The 24443-nt window shown below is 37.5% G+C and overlaps 1 protein-coding gene and 1 long non-coding RNA gene across 2 annotated transcripts in view; one reads left to right on the top strand and one right to left on the bottom strand.

Annotated features, from left to right (window-relative positions):
* LOC114643696 (sterol O-acyltransferase 1-like) overlaps positions 1-18214 on the top strand; it is a 79704-nt gene extending 61490 nt beyond the window's left edge. The window contains exons 13-16 of the mRNA XM_051932571.1: positions 951-1049; positions 3775-3910; positions 6847-6992; positions 11896-18214. Coding sequence (XP_051788531.1) covers positions 951-1049; positions 3775-3910; positions 6847-6992; positions 11896-11970 — 456 coding nt within the window. The 3' untranslated portion in view covers positions 11971-18214. The remainder of the gene's footprint in view (positions 1-950; positions 1050-3774; positions 3911-6846; positions 6993-11895) is intronic.
* Positions 18215-19629: 1415 nt separating this feature from the next.
* Positions 19630-24443, bottom strand: part of LOC127529360 (uncharacterized) — a 12883-nt gene continuing 8069 nt past the window's right edge. The window contains exon 4 of the long non-coding RNA XR_007936025.1: positions 19630-19880. This is a non-coding gene — a long non-coding RNA (uncharacterized LOC127529360). The remainder of the gene's footprint in view (positions 19881-24443) is intronic.

Below are 24443 nucleotides of genomic sequence, written 5' to 3'. Positions count from 1 at the left end.
TACGCCACATCCATTACAGATTACTTCCATCTAGCTTCAAGCATAAACCATCTCTTTTCCCAGCTCAGCCACAAAGTGGTAAACTAAGTATCATAGCTTAATGAATCAGCTATTCACAAAGTTCTAAACTGTTACAGTGTCTATGATAAAAGTGGCAATCTTTTGAATATAATGTGTGCATTGTATGGACATAATATACACCAAGTAATGTAGAAACAGATTCTTAGTATCAATAATCAATCACACTAATTCTGTATAACACAAGAGCACAGACGTTATATTTATGGCCATGTTTACACAGACTCGCCTTGATAAATGGATGGCAAGCGAAAGTGTAATTTGGTGCCAAGTCGATAAGTGTTCCTTTTTATGTTGCAGGGAAAGGCAGAGTGTTAAGGTAGAAAAGCTAGTGAGGCCAACTAAGTAATTTATAAGTTTTTGTTCTTTATTCTTTATTTTGCCTTATACAATTTCTTGTATTAGGAATTTGTTAGTTTTCACATACCAGAGCACAGGGTCAGCCATTGTACAGCACCCCTGGAGCAATTGAAGGTGAAAGGTCTTGCTCAAGGGCCCAGCAGAGTAGGATCTCTTTTGGCAGTGACGGGGATTCGAACCGGCAATCTTCTAGATACCAGCACAGATCCTTAGCCTCCGAGCCACCAAGTTGTAGGCCTAATATTGAACTTATTTACACACATTTTACAGTTCTCAAAGTCTTTTCTGGCTGATGAGGTTTTAATATGTGGGAAAGAACGTCCGTTGCAGACCTGCAATACTGAATGCTTTTTTTTTTAAATGTATTGTTAGTCTTAGTTATAAAAAAAAACGAGAAGTTTCCTACAGATTTGTTGTCCTTTAATAACAAAATTTCTATAGTGGTGTTAACCTACTTTTATTCTCATATTGATTACTGTTCTGATTTTTTTTTAAACCCTCTGACTTTTTAGGACTGGTGGAATTCGACCTCATTTGCCAACTACTATCGGACCTGGAATGTTGTTGTCCATGACTGGCTATATTACTATGCTTACCGAGATTTTCTTTGGGTAAGAGTGTGCCATTTGAATTTCCTGAGTCCACCATGGGTGGGATGCTAGTCTATCACAGGGTACATTCAGTCCCATGCTTGCTCCAGGAATGCACAGAGTCATAAATTAGTATGATACACATATCATCAGGGTGTGGGAGGAAAATAAATTCCCAGGAAAAATCTTACAAGCTGCACCTAAACAATAGCCACTGCTCAACTGTGACTATCCACGTTCCCCACACAATAGGTTAATGTTCAATAAAGCAAATATACTTTGCTTAAATAATGATCCTTGTCAGGGCAAATGGATCATAAAAAAAAAAAAAAAATATATTAAAAATGTAATTTCCTAACTTGCATAATCCAGATCTGGGTCCTAGGGGATTGGGGTGCAGGAGCCTATCCCAGCTAGCATATGACACAAGGCAGTAACAAACCCTGGACAGGGTGTCAGGCCAACTCAGGGCAAACACACACTGGCAACACACCCACCTACCCACACACCAAACTCACACTAGTGCTAATTTAGCATCGCCAGTTCACCTAACATGCATGTCTTTGCACAGTGGGAAGTAACTGGAGCGTCCGGAAGAAACCCACGGAGACACTGGGAGAACATGAAAAATTCACATATGGAGCACCTGGGATACGAACCCACATCTTCTTACTGCGAGGCAGCAGTACTACAACTACCACTGTGCACAAAAACAAAAATATACAGGGCCATTTGAATTGCAGTGACTTAAATTTTAAATTATACTTAATGTAATGCAGGATAATTTTACACCATAAATTAAAGAATGTGGGAAAGCTAAATAGCCATCGCAAGTGAATGAGGAGGACAAAAAAGACAGTAGCTGAATAGGCAGATGTATCCTATCTACATATAAATAAGTGTTACTTTAAACCCTTGACTATATAGATTGAAAGGAAAAATAAATTTACAAAATGCAGCTTGATGAAATATGAAGTATGAATTTTCTCTTTAATCAAGTACATAATAGCTAATGTGCTGATTTTATTATGCAAATATTCATTCATTAATTCATTTTTCTTAACTGCCATATGGGATCAGTATTAAATATTGGCAGAAACTTATGCAAGTCTGGAATATGCCTCAGTTATGCTTAAATTATGCTGTGACATATCAAATATCTGTCTGTGATATCTCATCTACATCCAAAGTGGTGGCTTGCACATTTGTAGAGTTGGAATGCATTATTTTAATTAAGCAATCCAAAATAAAATAAATAAATTATAATGTACAGATTGTAGTTGATAATACACATACGCCAGACTGCACTGCAAAAGACTCGTATCCCATCAAAGGCTGGCTTCCATCTTGTTAAACTGTCACTACCCATGATCCTTGAAGGCTAACAAACTTGATAGAAGGAATGCTAAAAATACATAGTAAAAAAATGTTTTTACTATGTCTTAATGGGTTATTCAGTGTAGATTGATGGGCAAAAATGGTAAATGTACCAATTTAAAATTAAGTTTCCAACACAATGAATTGTGTAGAAAGTTAAGGTGTTTAAAAACTTTCTAAATTTGCTGTATATAAGACATTTTAATATATTTTTTTTAACAGTTACGGGAAGTTGTGTTGTTTAATAATGTTATACAAGATGCTATTGACATGCAAGTCTCCTAAATTCATTCTTTTACATTGTATATTTCCTTCACTATTAGAATTGAATCTTGTCTCTTGTCTAACACACAACAATTTGACTCGTCTTTGGTTTTCCATAATGTAGAAAATTCCTGCCTAGAGGCGTAACTGCTTTTTGTTTTGTAAGCGATACTAGTGTTTTTGTTTGGAAGCTTCAAATGCTTGCACTTATGACAACAGGGAATAGTTTTTCTTACTGGAAAATCGTAAAGCTGAAAGGATTTGTTTGTTTTTATCTCTAGACGAGGAGATGTGGTAATTACAAAAATACCACCAAGCTGAATCCTGCTGGTATTTTAGATTATTTTTTGCATAATATGCCTTCTGTGTAATGCAGTACAATGACTGTATTCACTTGTTTTCACTAATTTTGCCATCTATGACAGGATCTTAATTTTTATCATCCACAAAATAATTAATTCTTTGTTATTTGAAAAAATATTTGAAATTCAGTTTCTTCTTGTTATAATAATAATTACTTATTTATGGAACTCATACCTAAAAGCATAGTACAAAAGCATTTACAAGAAAGCAACATAAATAGTAAAAGAAAAATTCATAAATAAATAATCCACAAAGTAAAAAAATTTTGTTAGGTTGCAAGAAGAAGGTTTAATTTTTACAACTGTTAAAATTCATTTAGTATTTCGTCTCCAGTAGACGCTCATTCAGTGACGGAGGATTACAGAGCTTTGGTTAGAGTATAAAGCCATAATACCCTGAGGACAAGGAAACGTGGAGTTTTTAAAGAGTACCATAATGCTTAATAACGGACAAGGGTATTCAGAGAGAAAATGCAGTGTGTATATACAATACTTAAGGTAACTTAAAGTCTGGCTTCATGTCACCTTAGTGTTTTGGTTGTATAAGAATGCTATTCAGGAAATTTTGCACAATTGCTTACAGACTACTGTACCTAATTCTTCACTTTAGGTTAATTTTTTTATTAATCTTCTAAATATATTGATACAATTTTTATGAAAATAGTTTTGTTTTATATTGAATAAATAATTTTGTTGTTTTTGTTTCGTATTTTTTATGCATCTCTTCTTCAATATGTGATAAGATATTTGGAAAACGATTCCGTGCAGCTGCCATGCTCTCTGTCTTCACCGTGTCTGCTGTTGTTCATGAATATGCTCTCGCCATTTGCTTTGGATTTTTTTATCCAGTCCTATTCTGCCTGTTCATGTGTTTTGGAAGTAAGTTTAAACCTCATTTATTTACTTACAAGATCTTTATTTTTGTACAGTGATTAATAATCACACATTTCTTACATCTTGCAAGTGTTTCTTACTGTATGTGATTAAAACCTGTCATACTGGTAATACCTGAAAGATGTGTTCTTGATGAACAAGAAACATTTAAAGGAAGATGAATGGTTTTGTCTGCACTGTTATACTATAACAACAACGAGTTATTGAAATAGAGAAACAAATAAAGGACGACTTCTGGTTATGCGAGAATAGTTGGCATTTGCAGTAGAGTGTCCATTAAAACACTTGGAAAGTAGATTTCAAATCCAAACTTTAATTTGCAGATTAAGATGTACATATAAGTGTGTGTACAATAAAAAAAATAAAGTAGATCTATTCTTAGTTCTCAAATTACACATAAAGGAAACTCACGTTGCAAATCTTACACAAATATTAATCTTAAAGTTTCAATACTGAAGTTGGCCACTGGATGGCACCTTTATAACTAAAGGCACTACAGTAATCCCTCCTCCATCGTGGGGGTTGCGTTCCAGAGCCACCCGCGAAATAAGAAAATCCGCGAAGTAGAAACCATATGTTTATATAGTTATTTTTATATTGTCATGCTTGGGTCACAGATTTGCGCAGAAACACAGGAGGTTGTAGAGAGGCAGGAACGCTATTCAAACACTGCAAACAAACATTTGTCTCTTTTTCAAAAGTTTAAACTGTGCTCCATGACAAGACAGAGATGACAGTTCCGTCTCACAATTAAAAGAATGCAAACATATCTTCCTCTTCAAAGGAGTGCGTGTCAGGAGCACAAAATGTCAGAGAGAAAAGCAAACAAATCAGTAGGGCTGTTTGGCTTTTAAGTATGTGAAGCACCGCGGCACAAAGCTGTTGAAGGCGGCAGCTCACACCCCCTCCGTCAGGGGCAGAGAGAGAGACAGATAAAAACAAACAAGCAAAAATCAATACGTGCCCTTCGAGCTTTTAAGTATGCGAAGCACCGTGCAGTATGTCGCTTCAAGAAGCAGCTGCACACAGAAGGTAGCAACGTGAAGATAATCTTTCAGCATTTTTAGACGAGCGTCCGTGTCGTCTAGGTGTGCGAACAGCCCCCCTGCTCAATCCCCCTACGTCAGGATCAGAGAAAGTCAGCGCAAGAGAGAGAGAAAAGTAAGTTGGGTAGCTTCTCAGCCATCTGCCAATAGCGTCCCTTGTATGAAATCAACTGAGCAAACCAACTGAGGAAGCATGTACCAGAAATTAAAAGACCCATTGTCTGCAGAAATCCGTGGACCAGCAAAAAATCTGCGATATATATTTAAATATCCATCCATTTTCCAACCCGCTGAATCCGAACACAGGGTCACGGGGGTCTGCTGGAGCCAATCCCAGCCAACACAGGGCACAAGGCAGGAACCAATCCTGGGCAGGGTGCCAACCCACCGCAGATATTTAAATGTGCTTACATATAAAATCCGCGATAGAGTGAAGCCGCGAAAGGCGAAGCGCGATATAGCGAGGGATTACTGTATTGAGAGACGTTTTACAGTGGTAATGAAATTACAAGCGTAACTATTATAATAATACAAACAAAAAACAAACAAACAACTTGCGTTGCTTCGTTTGACGCACACTATTTCTAAGGAACTCTCTAACTTTGTGAAGTGCAAATGCTTAAGCAGACAGTGGAAACAACCATGCTTTCTCTTTCTTCCTGCTACCCACAGTACTTCGCTCAGTGGAAGGCAGCATCTAAGTTCATCCTCCTAATGACTGAACTCAGCCTCTCAGACAGTTATAATCACTTTTTGCTGTGATTATTTTGTTCAGTTCCGAGGGCTTATGTGGTTGTGATTTTCATCCCAACTAACTTTTACCTTTAATTAGATTCCTACCTTAATTAAGCTTGCTGATACCACCTGGATCCAGTGTGTAGATAACAATCCAGAAATGGCAAAACCGGTTTTGCTAAATGTTTGTTATAATGAAGGAAGCGTTTATGTAATATATGTGGAGATAATTTAGTAATTTTGATTTTTTCATCAAGATTTTCATTTTGCTTTTTCAGATGTTGTGGTAATTTAAATTGTTGTTTTGATAATGGCTACACTAGTGGCTGTGACAACTGAAGCATTCAGTGACATTTGCTCTTGCTCCTATCATAATAATCATCCTTATTAGGCTACAATTAAGAGAGCAAACTGCACAAACTATTAATAAGTAAGTAAGAAAACAATAAGTGAGAGTTAGCCTTTCAAAGCATTCCAAAGGTGCAAGTAATTCTGTTTCTTGTACAAATCAAAATATCCGACTATTGCATTTTTCAGAAGGCAGAACAACACAAAGCAAAAAGAAAGACCAGCTGTGATCCAGCAGGCCAGTATTACACTGCACACCTTCGAGATGGAGGGCGTGTCAAACATAAGGACAAAAATGAGACATGCATATTAATTCGAGAGGTCTCTCCTCTATTTGCATGGTTCAGTATACCCTTTTTCTTTTATTTCTTGAGGTCACTATCGTTCTTTTTCTTTTAGATTTGATTTAATTCCTCTTGAATTGATCTTAAAATCCATTCTTTCATACAACATCAATTCTGAAACACTCACTATTCAAAATTAGATAATCATATCCTAAAGTATCAAAGATATTAATGGGAATTTCACCATCTAGAACTTCTTCAACAATGGCTTAGAAGTTAATTTTTTACATTAGTAGCAAAAAGGCTGAATATGTAGGAGACATTTTAGTTTGTGATTTAGTTTTCAGTTTTCGGCAAAGAGAATTTTGAATTATTATAAAGAGTGAAATGATTGGAAAAAAAAATGAAAGTGCGGGGAAACATGAAGATCTATTCTTTGAGTAGAAAATACACTTGGACCTTCCATTCAAACATTTCTGCTGAGATCCACTTTGTTTTATACTTTCAGTGCTCTTTAACTTTATTCTTCATGACCGGAGAAAAGGTCCCATTTGGAATGTGATCATGTGGACATCCTTGTTTCTGGGTCAGGGTGTCTTGCTGTGTTTGTACTCTCAGGAATGGTATGCCCATCATTATTGTCCACTTCAGAATGTAAGTATATTTTCTGTTCTGGTGTTATGTTAATATTCTGCAAAAGGGAAGCGAAAATTGTTTGTTTTTATCACTTGGACTTTGAAAATGAAATAATGAACGCGTCAAAGTCATTAAAGGGGCGGAGTGGTGGCTCTGAGGCTAAGGATCTGCGCTGGTATCCAGAAGGTTGCTGGTTCGAATCCCCGTCACTGCCAAAAGAGATCCTACTCTGCTGGGCCCTTGAGCAAGACCCTTAACCTGTAATTGCTCCAGGGGCGCTGTACAATGGCTGACCCTGCGCTCTGACCCCAAGGGGTATGCGAAAACTAACAAATTCCTAATACAAGAAATTGTATAAGGTGAAATAAAGAACAAAAAAAAAAAAAAAAGATGTCTAAGCAGTCGCTTTAGGCAAACATTAGGGTCGTGAAGAGTAGAGGCTGGCAAGAAAGGACTGAGCTTTGATCAGGATGCTGCCTCATCACAGGGTTCACTCAGGCACCCATCATGCTCAGTCAAATGAGTTACTGTTATTCATGACCAAGTACGCTTCCATATTTATTAAAGTAATTGCCCATCCATTAAAAAAATGAATCTGAGAATTCAATTTATTAAAATTAATTTTTTATAAAATGCAGAGAACAAAAGTGAGAAGTAAAATCGCCACTGGTCACAGTGAGCTGAACTCTGCAGAAGCATATTTGATACAGCAAACAATGCAAAATGGAAGGAAATTTTTATGGGCATTTATGGTTTTTGGATGGTGGTTGATGTATCTGCCTGTTGTTTAGATCACATGCAATGTGTTACAGCATCACACAAGGCAGAGTAAAAAATATCCTGTTATATATTAAATCCTTGTTTTACTGTGCAAACAATAGTGAGAGAAAGAGAGCAATTGTTATTTATACTGTGATGTAGGACCACTTTATTCAGATGTGCTTCACATTTACATTTTTAAATGGGGAACATTTTAGTAAAAAGCACTTAATGTGCCTTCAGGAAATATTCACACCCCTTTACTTTTTCACATTTTGTTATATTGCATCCTTCTGCTGAAATCATTTTGTTTTTTCATCCCTTATTAAACAACACTCATCATCCCTGAATGACGAGTAAAAACAGGATTGTAGATATTTTTGCAAGTGGATTTAAAATGAAAAAAAAAAAACCGAAGTACCACATTGACACAAGTATTCAGACCCTTTGCTATGACTTAAAATCTGACTCGAGCAGATCCAATTCTATCGATCTTAGTTCAGATGTTTCTACACTTTGTTTTTATTTACCAGTGGTGAATTTGATTGATTGGATATGATTAGGAAAAGCACACACCTGTCTCTAGGAGGTCCCACAGTACAGTAGATAGTGTGTATTACAGCAAAGACCAACTGATGTTCGCTCTGGCTAAGCTTCAGAGAAACTGTTGGAGATGGAAGAAACTCACCAGTGCAACACTCTATTAATTTGCTGCTTTATGGGAGAGTAGCCAGACCAAACATGAAAGCCCACTTTGAGTATATTAAAAGGTGCATAATGAACTTGCCAACAATGAGAAACCTGATTCCCTGGTCTGATGAAACCAAGATTGAACTGTTTGGTCTCTTTTCTGAGCATCACTTAGCCATAAAGCATAGTGGTGGCAGCATCATGCTGTGGAGCTGTTTTTCAACAACAGGGACTGGGAAACTAGGCAAGGTTGAGATTAATCTGAATGGAGTAAAATACAGGGATATCCTTAATGAAAACCTGCTCCAGAGTGTCCTGGACCTCTGACTGGGCCAACGGTTTACCATCCAACAGGACGATGATCCCAAGCACAAAGCTAAGACAACACAGAAGTGGCTTAGCATTAGCTCTGGGAATGTCCAAGAGTGTCCCAGCCAGAGCCCTGACTTGAACTCCATTAAACATCTCTGGAGAGATCTGAAAAAAAAAGCGGTCAACTGACAGTCTCGATCCAACCTGACAGAGCTTTGAAGGGTCTGCAAACAAGAACTGCAGGAAATCCCAAATCTCCAGTGTGCAAAGCTTGTCATGTCTAACCCAAGAAGACGCCCAGCTATAATCGCTGCCAAACATAGATTGAACTTTATTTGTTCCCAGGGGGAAATTTTGGCTTTTTTTACATAATCTATTTGAATAAATAAATATACAAACACTGGAATGACTTTAATGCAAGAAAATTTAAAAGAAAGAAAACATCTTACTTGGCAGCCCCAGTGAGGCATTATGCAGGCATATGGCTGTTGGTATAATGGAGCCCCCAGTAGCATTTCTTGACACACTTCTGCTGAATGATTTGTTCTGTTAAAGTCCTCAGTGTTGGTGTGTCAGAGAGAGGATGTGCAACATTGTTCATAATGACACTCAGTTTTGTTTTAATTCTATCATTCACTGCTACCTCTAGGTGGTCTACAGTGTGCCCTATAAGGGTCTTCAACTAAATATTGAGTAAAGGTTCTGAAACCTTATGTCAATGTGATTATTTTTGCAAATCCTGTTTTTACTTTGCCATTCTGGGATACTGAGTATTGTTTACTGAGGTGATAAATATTATTTTTAAATGATTTTATTGTCGGGCTGCAACATAGCAAATATTGAAAGGGTGTGAATACTTTGTGAAGACACTTTATATGTGTAAGAGGAAGATGAGGTATTGTATGTTCAAAATACAAAATGACATTTAGCAGTTTGGCTACGTGCCTGATTTTGAGCTTGTCTAACCTTGTTTAGGGTCAAAGGGGCCAGTGCCAGTTCTAAGCACATTGTGCACAAAGCAGGAACTGGCCTCATGGTGGGTGCCAGTCCCCATCATTGCACACAACAATTGAGACAATTTACAAATTCCAGTAATATTGCACATTTTGGAGATGTAGGAATAAAACTGAAATACCCAGAGAGAAACCATGCAGACTCCACATGGATAATTACCAGGTGGAGACTGAAACCCTTGAGTCTGTGGCTGTGATCCAGCAGCACTTCACCACCACTGTTAAATTCTAATGTGTCTTTATTTGGTATAATGATGGGGTTGATGATTGAAAATTCAAAGGTTATACAGTTAGGTCCATAAATATTTGGACAGAGACCACTTTTTTCTAATTTTGGTTCTGTACATTACCACAATGAATTTTAAATGACACAACTCAGATGCAGTTGAAGTGCAGACTTTCAGCTTTAATTCAGTGGGGTGAACAAAACGATTACATAAAAATGTGAGGCAACTAAAGCATTTTTTTAACACAATCCCTTCATTTCAGGGGCTCAAAAGTAATTGGACAAATTAAATAACTGGAAATAAAATGTTCATTTCTAATACTTGGTTGAAAACCCTTTGCTGGCAATGACAGCCTGAAGTCTTGAACTCCTGGACATCACCAGATGTTGGGTTTCCTCCTTTTTAATGCTCTGCCAGGCCTTTATGGCAGCAGCTTTCAGTTGATGTTTGTTTGTGGGCCTTTCTGTCTGAAGTTTAGTCTTCAACAAGTGAAATGCCTGCTCAGTTGGGTTAAGATCAGGTGACTGACTTGGCCATTCAAGAATTTTCCACTTCTTTGCTTTAATAAACTCCTGGGTTGCTTTGGCTGTATGTTTTGGGTCATTGTCCATCTGTATCATGAAACGCCGCCCAATCGATTTGACTGCATTTAGCTGGATTTGAGCAGACAGGATGTCTCTGAACACCTCAGAATTCATTCGGCTGCTTCTGTCCTGTGTCACATCATCAATAAACACTAGTGTCCCAGTGCCACTGGCAGCCATGCATGCCCAAGTCATCACACTGCCTCCACTGTGTTTTACAGATTATGTGCTATGCTTTGGATAATGAGCTGTTCCACGCCTTCTCCAAACTTTTTTCTTGCCATCATTCTGGTAGAGGTTGATCTTGGTTTCATCTGTCCAAAGAATGTTTTTCCAGAACTGCGCTGGCTTTTTTAGATGTTCTTTAGCAAAGTCCAATCTAGCCTTTCTATTCTTGAGGCTTATGAGTGGCTTGCTCCTTGCAGTGCACCCTCTGTATTTACTTTCATGCAGTCTTCTCTTTATGGTAGACTTGGATATCGATACGCTTACCCCCTGGAGAGTGTTGTTCACTTGGTTGGCTGTTGTGAAGGGGTTTCTCTTCACCATGGAAATGATTCTGCGATCATCCACCACTGTTGCCTTCCGTGGACGTCCAGGTCTTTTTGCATTGCTGAGTTCACCAGTGCTTGCTTTCTTTCTCAGGATGTACCAAACTGTAGATTTTGCCACTCGTAATATTGTAGCAATTTCTTGAATGGGTTTTTCTGTGTTCACAGCTTAAGGATGGCTTCTTTCACCTGCATGGAGAGCTCCTTTGTTGTCTGTTCACAGCAAAATCTTCCACATGCAAGCACCACACCTCAAATCAACTCCAGGTCTTTTATCTGCTTAATTGATAATGACATAACGACGGACTTGCCCACACCTGCCCATGAAATAGCCTTTGAGTCAATTGTCCAATTACTTTTGAGCCCCTGAAATGAAGGGATTGTATTAAAAAATGTTTTAGTTGCCTCACATTTTTATGCAATCGTTTTGTTCACCCAACTGAATTAAAGCTGAAAGTCTGCACTTCAACTGCATCTGAGTTGTTTCATTTAAAATTCATTGTGGTCATGTACAGAACCAAAATTAGAAAAAAGTTGTCTCTGTCCAAATATTTATGGACCTAACTGTATGTACTCTAACAAAAAGGTTATCACAAGGCATTTGGCCACTGCTTGGCTGTTGATGTTCTGAGAATTGGACACTGGGATGTTAAAATAAAAAAAAAAAAAACAGAAAAACCATTACACAGTGGTAACTGTTTGTTGGTTAATAATATAAATTAAACAGATCTCTCTTTCTATCTCTCCAGGCTTTTTCAATTGTTTTTTACCATCTTATTTTTCAGCCCTCCTATCTGGACCTCCTCACACCCCGTTCGTGGACATGTCACAATCAGGCTGTCCAAGTTAAGGCTGATTAAGCATCGACTTAACTTTTTATTTTGAAAGAGGGTAACATTTTTTTGCACAATTTTGTCACGGATATCAACATAACAGTTTGAAACTTATGGGCCAAAGGTGATAAAGGTGTTTTGGTATTTTAGGGAATTTGTCGTCTGTTTTTGGATGAGGGGAAGATCTACAATTTCCTGCAATAGTGTTGCATTCCAGTTTGCCAATTTCTTGAACAGACCTTCTCAGTAACTGTACCAATGCTGTAGCATTTTAAGTAATCAGAAGTCCTGTTTATAGATTTTCTTGTTTTATTATACTCAAATCAATAACTCTGTATCTTTTAATAATGTAAGGATTAGGCATGGCTCCTTAGCAGAACACAGAATATGGAGTTACTGCAGGATAACAGGATTTGGCCAAAACAAAAATCACAGTTTCCTGAATTCTCTATATCTATCAATTATTCTCTGTAACATGCAAAAATGAATTCTACTGCATAGTACTGTTATTTCACTTTAGTATTGTTATATTAAAAAGGATTTTTTTTTTTCCTCTAAGGGCATTTTTGATAGAAAGAGTAACAAAGATTTTACATATTTATTATTTTTAGAAGCGGCTTCAGGGTTGGACAAAAGTCTCTAGACCATTATAACGATGTGAATACAAAAGAACATTAGTAATATGTACCTTTATATATATTTTGTTGGTATTGTTGCGGGGCACAAGCGGTTACACCTGAGCCAGTTAAACTACTGTACTTCTGCACAGATTGTGCACTGACGTGTAGCTATGTGATACTCTTCATACTATATACACAAAGTATATAGTCAGTTTGTTCAGTAAGAAAACCTCATCAGACCATGTAATGTTTGTTTGTCATGATATCATTTTTTGTCTGCTGAAGATGGTATGCAGTTGGACCATCTAAAATTCCCTAATGTTTACAGTTCCTGTTTGTTTTGAGGTATTGGGATCTCTGACTGTCAAATCCAATGGCCTGCTGATTGATCTTGTCACTTGATCTGAGCTCCTGCTGTGCATAATGTTATAATGGTTGATGTGTCTGTAAAATTAGCCTTGCTTGTCATAGGTTATACACTAAGAATGTATGAACTGCTGTCTATACTACTGTATCAGTGTTATAAGTGATTGTTGGTACCATGATAGTGGTCATCCCAGTTTTGCACAGTGATTACCCACGTTGCCTCTCACACAATTTGTTGATAGTAAAATGTTTTTGCAGAGTTAGTGATCAGCCTTGTACCTTTTGCTGGTTGCAGTTAACCATTGACCAGAACTGTAGAGTTGTGTTGTGGAATTACAAGTTTAACACAGAAGACCAAACACTGGCCTTCACTTTGGACATTTAGGTTGGGCGATGGACGTTAGTTTAAAATCATGCTTTAAAATTATGTGCATGGAGCTGGCTTCCATCCATTTTGGATTATCTATATAAACTAATGCTTTTCATCAAAAATAAATGAAGTGTCAGAAATGTAACCTATAAGATGAAACTATTGCTCTATCCTGTATTTTTTAGGTTGGATTTAGATGGAAATACAATATGGCATTGACATTCTTTACTTTACTACAACAGCTGCTTCAAAAATTACTCTACTTTTAATGTTTACCTTTTACAAAGGTAATTATGGACAAAAATAGTAAATAAAGTAAGGTAATATAAAGTAAAGGAGTGTATTACAAAAAGTTTAATGTGAACATTCCCTATCACAAAAATATAGGAAAAAAATATGTTTTCAGCACTAAATTAGACATAAACTAGAAGATAAATGTATGTACTGAAGTCAAGGAAAGAATAATTATGTAATTAAACCGAAGCCTGCATGTTTCATTTTCCATTCCAAATTTCTTGGACTGTTTCTCGTATCAGGTATTCGTAATTATTTACAAACCGAAGCATGAATCGTGTAACGTTTACAAAGGACATATCTAATTACGCTAGTGAGTAGAGAATTGCTTAAGCCTGCTTACACTTTTATACTGTTCAAGTTTGTTTCAATGTGACATTGTGACAAAACTTTAAATATCATTTAGCTCTCACTGTATTTTTTCAGTGTAACTTTCTAATTTAGAATTGATAGAAGATCAAGGTTATTTTTGAGGAAAATAACACACATGACTACTGAATATATTGAATGTACTTTCTATTAAGATGTTACGGATAACTGTCAATTTGTCCAAAGCAATAATTTCCATGATGTCTTTTTATCAGCAAAGCAAAGTTACCGGGAATTATAAATACCTTAAAAAAAAAAAGCTTTAGGATTTGCATGTAACTACTAAAATATTGTGTGTCAGAAGTTTAAGGCTTACTGTGCTACATTTGGAGAAGTGCATATGAAAAACAAATAATCGTACGCAAGCGTAGCACTGCTAGTACCGAACTCACAAATGAACGGGAATGATGTCATTTATACTCCCCTCCTTGTGTGCTTTTCAGGGCATAGTGTCACTCACCATATGCTTGATGTGACCATTAAAGATGCAACCTTGCATATTGTGTTGTATCATAAATAAAAAGGTAGACCTTCCATCTTCAGTAGTTTGTTACCGAGGACATTACACATGCAATTTAATAAGATGACCTACATGGACATGTGAAGTAAGTAGTCTTGATAGTTTATGACCATGATGTTGATGTCTTTACGTGAGCTCCACAGACAAGTGGCTGCTGCAGCTATTAAGCAATGCTGCAGTTAAATTCAACGATGGATTTCCCGTTCATCTTCTCAAATTGTCAAAATACACAAAACAAAATGAAGTATTAGTTCAGTTTCTGAAGTATTTATCAAGTAATATTTTAGAGGGATTTGTCAAGCAGTCAAATTCTAATTCCATTTAGTGGTTTTATTTTGATATTTACTTGCTTTGCATTCTAAAATGGCTTTATATTTGAAAGTGAACAAAATTTTGATTTGCATTCTACAGTCTGTTCTACTGTGCAGGTGTGAGGATGTCTCGTTTATGTTTTCCTAAACTGCTTGACTCCATTTATTTAGAAATCTTTATTTTCCTGCAATTTCTGACCAGTTGTGGCCTTAGGTAACAAGAAATTGTGAAAATAAATTCAGCACAGAATTTGCACAGAAGCCAGTTTCTGCGACAGGGGTTTTGCTTTATTTGCAATAGAAATTGTTTTCCTTTAATTGGGTTGTATAAATTACTACTGATCGCTTATATATATGTATGTACGTTTTTATATATATATATATATATATATATATATATATATATATATATATATATAATATTGCAAAGTTTTACTGTCAAATAATGCAAAGAGTACGTGACACGTGTTTTGCCCTAATTCTGGGCACATCAGGCGTACACACTCACTGCACCCTCTCTCGGGGAATCGAACCTCGGATGTCAGCGTTGGAGGCGAAGCCTCTTATGTTGCGCCACGGGGGTACAGTGAGTGTGTACGCCTGATGAGCCCAGAATTAGGGCGAAACACGTGTCACGTACTGTTTGCATTATTTGACAGTAAAACTTGGCAACATAATATAGTATAATTTTTTGTGCGAGTGAACATCTGTAAATAGATAACCATTAAAGATGTGTATTATGATTAACCCTCCATGATGAATGAAACTGACACACATTCTAATCTTTTTGGGACCAAAGGTGTGTAATTGAAGGCTTTAATGTAGTTAACAAGCTCTAAACATTTTGTGTGCTGTGTCTTAGCTCAGGTGCTCAAAAGAAATAACTCTTATCTCAGGGCTGTCTGGACACTTTGCTTGTCAAAAAGCATACATAAGTTGTTTGCCTCTTTTAGACTGAAATAGGAATTATTTGTTTTATTTTAATACGTTTTCTTTTGCCATTTTGTTGCATTTGAAAAACGGACTACAAAAGGGGAACTTGAAGGTTGTTAACATTGATACACACTATGAAGAGACGCTTGGTTTCTGCAAATTCAGAATCCTTTATCTGTTTTCCTGTTCATGCCTGCCCACTACCATGTAGTGTGCTGCTAATGCATTGCACAATAAGAGGCTGACATTTTGTTTCAGCTGCTGTATCGATATCACAATTTCACCACTGGAACTAAGTGATAGGCAGTGCTGCTATGGTATGAGTTTGATGCCAAAATTGGAAAATAATAGAAAGCCTTACTGCCCTCAAACAGCTTACGTTGCTCAGAACAGGGGTGAGTCCTGCTGAATTTTTGTCTTTCGTGGTTTGGTATCCATAATGTACAGACTGCAATGTCATTTCAGTTATAGGAGCTAACTGATTCCATAAATGAAAAGGTTAGTCTTATTTGTAGTACTATGTAGGACTGCTGTAATAATTTAACTAACAAACCTGTATACTGACTTGAATGCAGTGTGTAATAGTATTATCTTTATTGTTGTATTGGCTGTGTAATTTTTTTTTATAGTAATCATCATGCAAAACCTGGCCAAAAATTTTCTTGCCAAATTATTTTCCCAGTAGAATGTTTCAAATTGGATGAAAGTACATTAGTAGAAAGACCGGCCTTTCTGTTTTGCCCTATGATAACTGTCACATAGTTTCACTTTTTTCTTTTTTTTTTTTAGTTGGCTAGTGAATTTTTCCATCATCTCGCAGTTCACGACTCAAATTCACTCTCTTAATCACTCATCAAAAGGCAGTCAGGTTTAATTTTTCAGTCAACTTTTATATATGAAGGAAGTGCCTGTCCTCCAGGAGATGCTCAATACTGATTGAGGCGTTTTGTTTGAAGTGAACCAACTGTTCCATTCTGAACATTCTCATTTACGGAATATATCATGTTTAACTGAAATTTCTATACATGACATGTACAAATCAGCCAAGTTACAGGTTTATCCGTCCATGTATTTCCTAAGATGTTTTATCTCGTCCATTATCATGAGCGAGCTGGAGCCCATCCTACCAGTATTATATGCAAGGAACAAAGCAGGAATGGGTGGAATGCCAGGTCATGAAGTAGCCTTAGAGCAAGTTTATGTACCTCAGATACAACACATTGCAATGTATTTCATGGTTCGACTCCTTTCATTTCTACCATCACTAATGGTACGTTTCCCATGTCCCTCACTTTTATGGTGTTGCTGTCTTTCATCTCATATTACTTTATGTAAGCTTGTAGTTCACATACCTAATATCTTCTTCTTCTTTTGGTTGCTCCCGTTAGGGGTTGCCACAGCGGATCATCTTCTTCCATATCTTTCTGTCCTCTGCATCTTGCTCTGTCACACTCATCACCTGCATATCCTCTTTCACCACATCCATAAACCTTTGCTTAGGTTTCTTCTCCTCTTTCCTGACAGCTCTATCCTTAGCACCCCTCTCTCTTTATACCCAGCACCTCTCCTCTGCACATGTCCAAACCAACGCAATCTCACCTCTCTGACTTTGTCTCCCAACCATCCAACATACCTAGTTCACATACCTAATATAATAATTAATATTCTCCAGAAGTGCATGAAAATATAACAAACATGGCAGAAGTTTAAAAGCTTGTCATATTTCTGTAATAAATACAACAGATAAAGATCCACCCAGTTTTGGATGGGGTCACATTCTTGCTGCTCTTCTTCCATTGTGTTAAAATCGCCATATGACTTATAACTAACTAAACAGAAGAATCGTGTTAAAGTGGATCTTTCTCTGCTTTTTTTGTTTCCTACTTTGAGGAATAAATTAGTCATTTCTGTTTCTATCACGGTTAACACAAAAGCATTGTCATAAGTGGGGAAATAAAAATCTGGCAATAAAATAACTAATCAGGTTCTCTGTATATTAACTTATGAAATGAAAAGTAAATATTTAAAAGTGTGTTACTTAATTGATCTGTAGATCATCTGTCACTTGCTTTTTTCTGGTTTGCAATTTTAAAAATATATTTTTTTTAAAAATCAGACCGTTTGACAGTTAAAACTTATGTGATTGTATATATACTGTATGTTGGGTGAAAACGTTTCTCTTTCACAGCACATTTAGTCTTCATAGTGCCTCTCTTTCTTGGTTTCGGTGCCTATAATTAATGCTGCCAGAAAGCGGGGGGGACTCACTGTTCATGATGTTTAATTCAGGAGTATTGTCTTGCCTGAACCTGCAGGCCACTAATATATCAATTTGTACAATTTGCATACCTTTTTAAAATGACTTTTTAAAATTCATTTTCATTCTCTGTTCATTTTTTGTGATTAGTAATGTTAACTGCATTGTTAATTGATTCAAAATCTTGTATCTCTTTGGAAAAAGTGCTAATTAAACTTTGAACAATTGGAATGTGTGTTTTCTTTACTGCCTCTACTGTCAATAGTACTCTTTCTTTGGTTATTTAAAGAACAAAAGAAGATAACAAAAACACAGTCAACTAAAGTATTGTATTTGCTACTGAGCTTCAAAGATAATCGATGTGACTCCGCAATTAAAGCCAATGTCACATTATTATCGTGGAATAGTTCTGGTTTGCCAAGCACAGTCGCTGATCTCGTTGATGCACCGTGTCAAATTACAGGACTGAAGATTCATAGCAATAGTGTTGTACTGTGTTAGCCATAGATTGACACAGGAGAAAGTAGGGTGAAATGACACATTTTATTGGCTAACTAAATAGATTGCAAATGCAGCTGAGGCCCCTTTATCAGGCAAGGTGATGAAGGGACCTTAGCTGCCTCGAAATCTTTCATTTGTAATCTATTTAGGACTGAAGATTGTAGCCAATGTTACATGTACCGACTGCAGCAATCTTCCAGTGACCCTTTTTTCTGATGGCCAATAACGTGTTGCCTGATGGAGCTGGTGATCTACAAAGGGTCAGCAGCTTTAACAGAGAACAGCTGCAGCAATCTCTGCCCTTTATTTTTCATTCTGTTATGGTATGTAAAACACGAGGCATCAGACAAGTAAGCTTCTCTTCTATTTGTGAGGTCCACTGCCCCTGTGCTGTACAGAAATGAAGGTTTTATAATTGTGGTGTGTTCAGCGACAATCTCTATCCTCTTTTCTTTTTTCCATTCTGTTGTAGTACATAAAACACGAGACATCAGACACGCAAGTTTCTCATCTATTTGTGAGGTTCAAAACAAACATGTTGCTTCTTCCTCATTGCTACGTTCTATGCATTATACTGCTGGCTGATCGCTGATTGGCTTTCAACTCTTGCGTGAAAAGAGCCCGCCCCTCTGGCCAACAACAGTCAAACTTGGTTGATTTTACCTTAGCCAGCTGCAGACTAGTTTGGTCTCCATCATATTGGGTATGTCACATTAGATAATTGGCTTCAAAGGAGTATGCCGCCAACTCCCTCCGACCAGCCAAGATTAGGTAAATGAAGGCAATGACTGAAAATTTCTAAAAATAAAAAGTGACGTACTAGTAGACTTAACCCACATACAACTCGGAGAGCTGTACAACAAGGCAGTCCCATGCAAAATGGTTCTTAATGGAGAGTAACACAAAGTAAAATTGAAAGGTTTAGCATGGGCCTGTTTTTCTTAGTTGTCCCGTGTAATCCAAGTTTCTCATGCCTTTTGAACTCATTTTTAGTTTCCTTGTTGAAATGAACTCCTTTGTTATTCTTGGATTTCTCCTTTCAAATAAAGTGTAAAGGAAAAGCTTCTGTTTTGATCATTCTGTTTTGAATGTGTATTGCAGTTGCTTTTAAATCAAAAGGAATAAACATTAACAGCTACTTTCACTAACATGTTTTATTCTCAGCTTTATATTTATAATTTTAATTCAGAATCCCCAAATTTATTATCCACGTTAATTCTTAAGTTTGGAGACCTTTCTTTCAATGAAACTTGGATTCTGGTTATCTAAATCCGAAAACCGATTGTTTCTCAATTTCTGCTTCTGCTGCCTTTCACACTTTTAAAACTTCAACGATGTTCTTGTGACCAACATTACTGGCGATATCCACTGGTGTCCGTCCCCATATGTCCAGTGTCTGGTGGGGGGAAAAAAATGCATATAAATGGTAAAATATTCTCTACAAGTCAATTTGATTATACACAGCATATAGAAAATGGAATGATGGGTACTATTTCCTGGACGTAGGCGATTCAACACAGATGGACCTGGATAGAATTCCAAATTAGATGTAGCAAAGGAAGAAGAATTTACATAATCGGTAGTTTATTTTTTACAACATATTTTATATTTGGAAGCCTCTCTCAGATCTGGGCCTAGCACTTTAACGAGTGTAGTCTCCTGTTTTCAGAGCCATCTCTCTCTCCTAGGCGAAGTTGTAACTAGCGCTTCACCACTTCCTTTATTTTGAGTGGGATAATACGCTCTTGAGGGTACCGTCTTACAAAGCAAGTAGGTTGCTTACCAGGCTTAATTTATTTATGTATGCATGAATGTATGTAGGTATATATTTATTTATTTAGATGTTCCTCTAAAAAAAAAAAAAATCACTTAATCACGTCTTCCCTTGATCTACAATTCTGCGCTCTATTTACAGTAGTTAAAATCTTATGAAGGCAGCTCCACAACATACACATGTCATTTAAAAAAATAAGATAAGCTGACAAAGTTGATAAGTTTTTAAGTATAGTGTTTATCTGCACATAGGAATCTTTGCCCACGATTCCTATTTTTTGTATCCTCAAGTATGGAAATAATGCAATATAACTATCCAATCAAAGCATGACTTCAGAGTTTTTCCAGTGAGGTGTGGACCATGGAATAACTGCTTTATCATACTAACAGTGAATATCATAAATAGTTCTGAACAACAGAGAATGATTTTTAAGTTTTAACACAAGTCCTAATGTAAGCTCATTTTGTTGATGATTAAGTGTGTTTGGGCCCAGCCAGTACTTGAATGGGAGACCATGTGGAAAAAGCTTGGGTTGGTGCTGGATGAGACGTTCATGAGACCAGCAAGGAGTGACTACCTTGTGGTCAGTATGTGTGGATCCAATACCCCAGTGCAGTGACACGGACTCTGTGGTGTAAATATGGCGCAGCGAATGAGACGTAAAATCGAGGCCCTGACTCTCTGTAGTCATAAAAGATCTCTGGGCATCTTTCGAAAAGAGTAACATTTATCCCGATGTCTAAATTGCCCATCATGACCCTGTCTCTAATTGGATATTTCCTTCTCATCCCTTCATCTCCTGATAGTTAATGTGTGGTGAATGTACTGGTGCAATAATGGCTGCCGACACATCATCAAAGTGAGTGATACAGATTGATGGTGGTTGAAGTGGTTCCCCTCTGTCAAAGCGCTTTGCATAGCTAGAAAAGTGCTATATGTAAGTGAATGTTTGTAGTATGAATTATATCATCCTTTAGCAATGCTTTCAAGAGCTGCAGTCCTAACGCTGGTTTGGTCATTCCATTTTATTGGAATGACTGCATCTTTTACGTGTCAGGTTTTGGATTATCATCATTATCGTTGTTGTTGTTTGTGTTATCGTTAGATTGTGTAGGTCATCACAATTTAAGACCAAACATCACAAGTATGTGAAAGTAATATAATCGGAGAGCTGTTTTTAAGTCTGAGCGTCTGTAGTCTTTATTATTTAAATAAGTGGCTAGTTCACCTAAATGTTTGAGCCGGCCCTGCCTGTTGTAGGACTGAAGCCCCTCTTGTCCTGTAGTTCTCATCCCTAACTCTGGCTTTATTGAAACCTTTAGTTTGACAATCTCAACTGAACCTCTGAGGCCAGAAAAATGGAAGAATATAGGTAACATTAATATTAAAAAGCTTTCTCTTATTTCACCATAAAACAAATGTATAATAAAAGATTACATGAACATAAGGCCCAGTAAGCTAACTTCCTTCAATCTAATATACAGTGCCTTCCGAAAGTATTCAGACCCTTCACTTTCACATTTTGTTATGTTGCTGCTGTGTGCGAACTTTGTTTAACTTCATTTTTTTTCCCTCATCGGACAACACCAAATACTCTAGAGCAGTCCTGGACGGTCGCAGTGGCTGCAGGTTTTTGTTTCAACCAAGTTGTTTAATTAGAAAACAATCCTTGCCAATAATTTAACTTCATGGTTTGTTAGTGCTGTGACTCTGCCATGTCAGGTCATTCTCATATTCTAGATTTTTTTTTTTTTCCTTTTTAAGGATATCATCTAAATGAGTTGAAATCTAATTCTCAGTCCTTCACTTTTTTCTCTTTAGTTTCCTTCCAAGTATTTAATTAAACCAAATAGTAAGTGATAAATACTCACAGGTGTAAATGGAAACAAGCTACATGGAGAAATGCTCCTCTGTTTTGTCAGTTGCATCTTATCCATATTACTAACCGAGAATAAACCGGATATGGACGCAGGGACACGACGATGGGACCATGAGACGTACTGCGCAGGCGCGCGTCTCATAGATCCGCAAGCAAAGCCGTATCCACCGCGAACGAAGGAGTCACGGACTAAGAACGAAAGAGCTCAACTAACGTGAATGAGAAATGAAGCAACAACGCGCCCATAGCTACCACTAACGACACAACCACACAAAAAAGAGGATTCTGTGCTGCACCCCCCCCAAGAGTCACACGTAAGAGGCTACGGAGGCCCCACAGGTCCACAAAGATTTTACGGAAGCCGCAGACGTCACCGCCATATTGTGTGTGGCACTACTGCGGAGTGAAGGCGCAGGCGTCACCGCCATATTGTGAGTGGCACTACTGCGGAGTGAAGTTAGGAATAATGTGCTGCTTGGGATTGTACAAACCGCTGAACGCTTTACACCAAATTCAAACACAATACATCTCAACGATACAAACACGAGCCCACCTGGATAAGATCAATGAACGCAGGCGCCTACAACATGCGTCTGAAATGCTGTGGGCAAAGTGGGCACAGCTCCAAAACGAACGAGCTCGACTAATGTATTTCAGGATACCCAATGCTGGGGGTAGGCGAGCGAAGCGAGCAGGGGGCGGAGCCCCCTTGTTACTAATAAGGAACAATTAAAACCGAGAATACAGCTGTGTACGACTAAAATAAGCAATAAGCGTTCAAGAATCTTAATGAGTGAGACAACTAAAGTGAGAGCAGAAATGTTACTTGAGCAGTAAGTGCTTCTTATTAAGCAGTTGAGTTGGAACAAAAACCTGCAGCCACTGCGACCCTCCAGGACTGACTTTGCCCACCCCTGTTCTAAAATGACGAAATGAGAACAGGATTTTAGGAATTTTGTAAATTTATTTAAAAAAAATAAATTGAAATATCCCACTGACACAAGTATTCAGACACTTTCTTCAGTACTTAGTTGAAGTACCTTTGGCAGCAGTTACAATCTGGAGTCTTCTTGGGTCTGTCATGATAAGCTTTATACACCTGGAGTTGGGAATTGTATGCCAATCTTCTCTGAAGATCCTCTCAAGCTCTCTTAGGTTGGATGGAGACCTTCAGTGGACAGCTATTTTCAGGTCTTTCCATGTTCAATTGGACTGAAGCATAGGCTCTGACTGGGCTACTTAAAAACATTCCCATTGTTGCCCCTGAGCCACTCCTGTCTTGACTTTGCCTTGTGTCATTGCTTTATCTCATTGTCCTATTGGAAGATGAACCTTTGATCCAGGTGGCTTTGTAGCCAGTCTTCATTAAGAATATCTCTGTACTTTGCTCTGTTCAGTTTTCTCCCAATCCCTGTCACTAGTAGTAGGATGTTGTACCATGTTTGTCATTATGGATGCAATGAGAAGTAATAAGAACTAATAAGATTACAATATGCAAGCTTTCGAGCCAACTCAGGCACTTGTCACTGAAAAACAACCCCGTAACATGATGCTGCCACCACCATGTGTCATTGTTGGAATGGTATCGCACAAGTGAGGCTTAGAATTAGGCCAAACAGTTTAATCAGACCAGATAATTGTGTTTCTTACAGTGTGAGAGTCTTTCCGGTGCATTTTTGCAATCTTTAAGCAGACTTTCGTGTGTTGTCTAGGCACTCTGTTACAAAACCATGATTCATGAAGTGTTGCAGTGGAAGTTTCTCCCATCTCCACGCAGGTTCTACCTAGCTCAGCCAGCGTGTCATTCAGGTTTTTGGTCACCTCTCTTACAAGGCCCTTCTTCTACCATTGCTCAGGTGGCCAGCTCTAAGAAGAATTGTGGTTGTTCCAAAAAAATGAAAGAATTTTGGAGGCCCCTGTGCTCATGGGAAAATTTGATTCTGCAAAATTTTTGGAGCTTTCCCCAAATATGTTCCCCAACATGATCCTATCTCTATGGTCAGCAGGCAATTCCTTTGACCTTGTGAATTATTTTTTGTTCAACTGTGGGACTTTCCTAATCAGTCCAGTCAGGGCTTCCAACAAGGTGTGGAATCATCTCAATGATGATCAATAGAATGGAATGCACTTGAGCCTGATTTCAAGTGTCGTAACGAAACGTCTGAATACTTGTGTCAGTGTGATACTGCAATTGAAATTTGCAAAGATTTCTGAACTCCTGTTTTCACATTGTCATTCTGGGGTATTAAGTGTTGTTTGATGAGGGGAAAAATGAATTTAAATGATTGTAGTATAAGACTGCAAGA

This window comes from Erpetoichthys calabaricus, chromosome 10 (assembly GCF_900747795.2).
Source record: "Erpetoichthys calabaricus chromosome 10, fErpCal1.3, whole genome shotgun sequence".
Classification (NCBI taxonomy): Eukaryota; Metazoa; Chordata; class Cladistia; order Polypteriformes; family Polypteridae; genus Erpetoichthys; species Erpetoichthys calabaricus.
The sequence above is the reverse complement of the archived record's forward strand: the minus strand, read 5'-3'. Positions and strand labels throughout refer to the sequence as shown.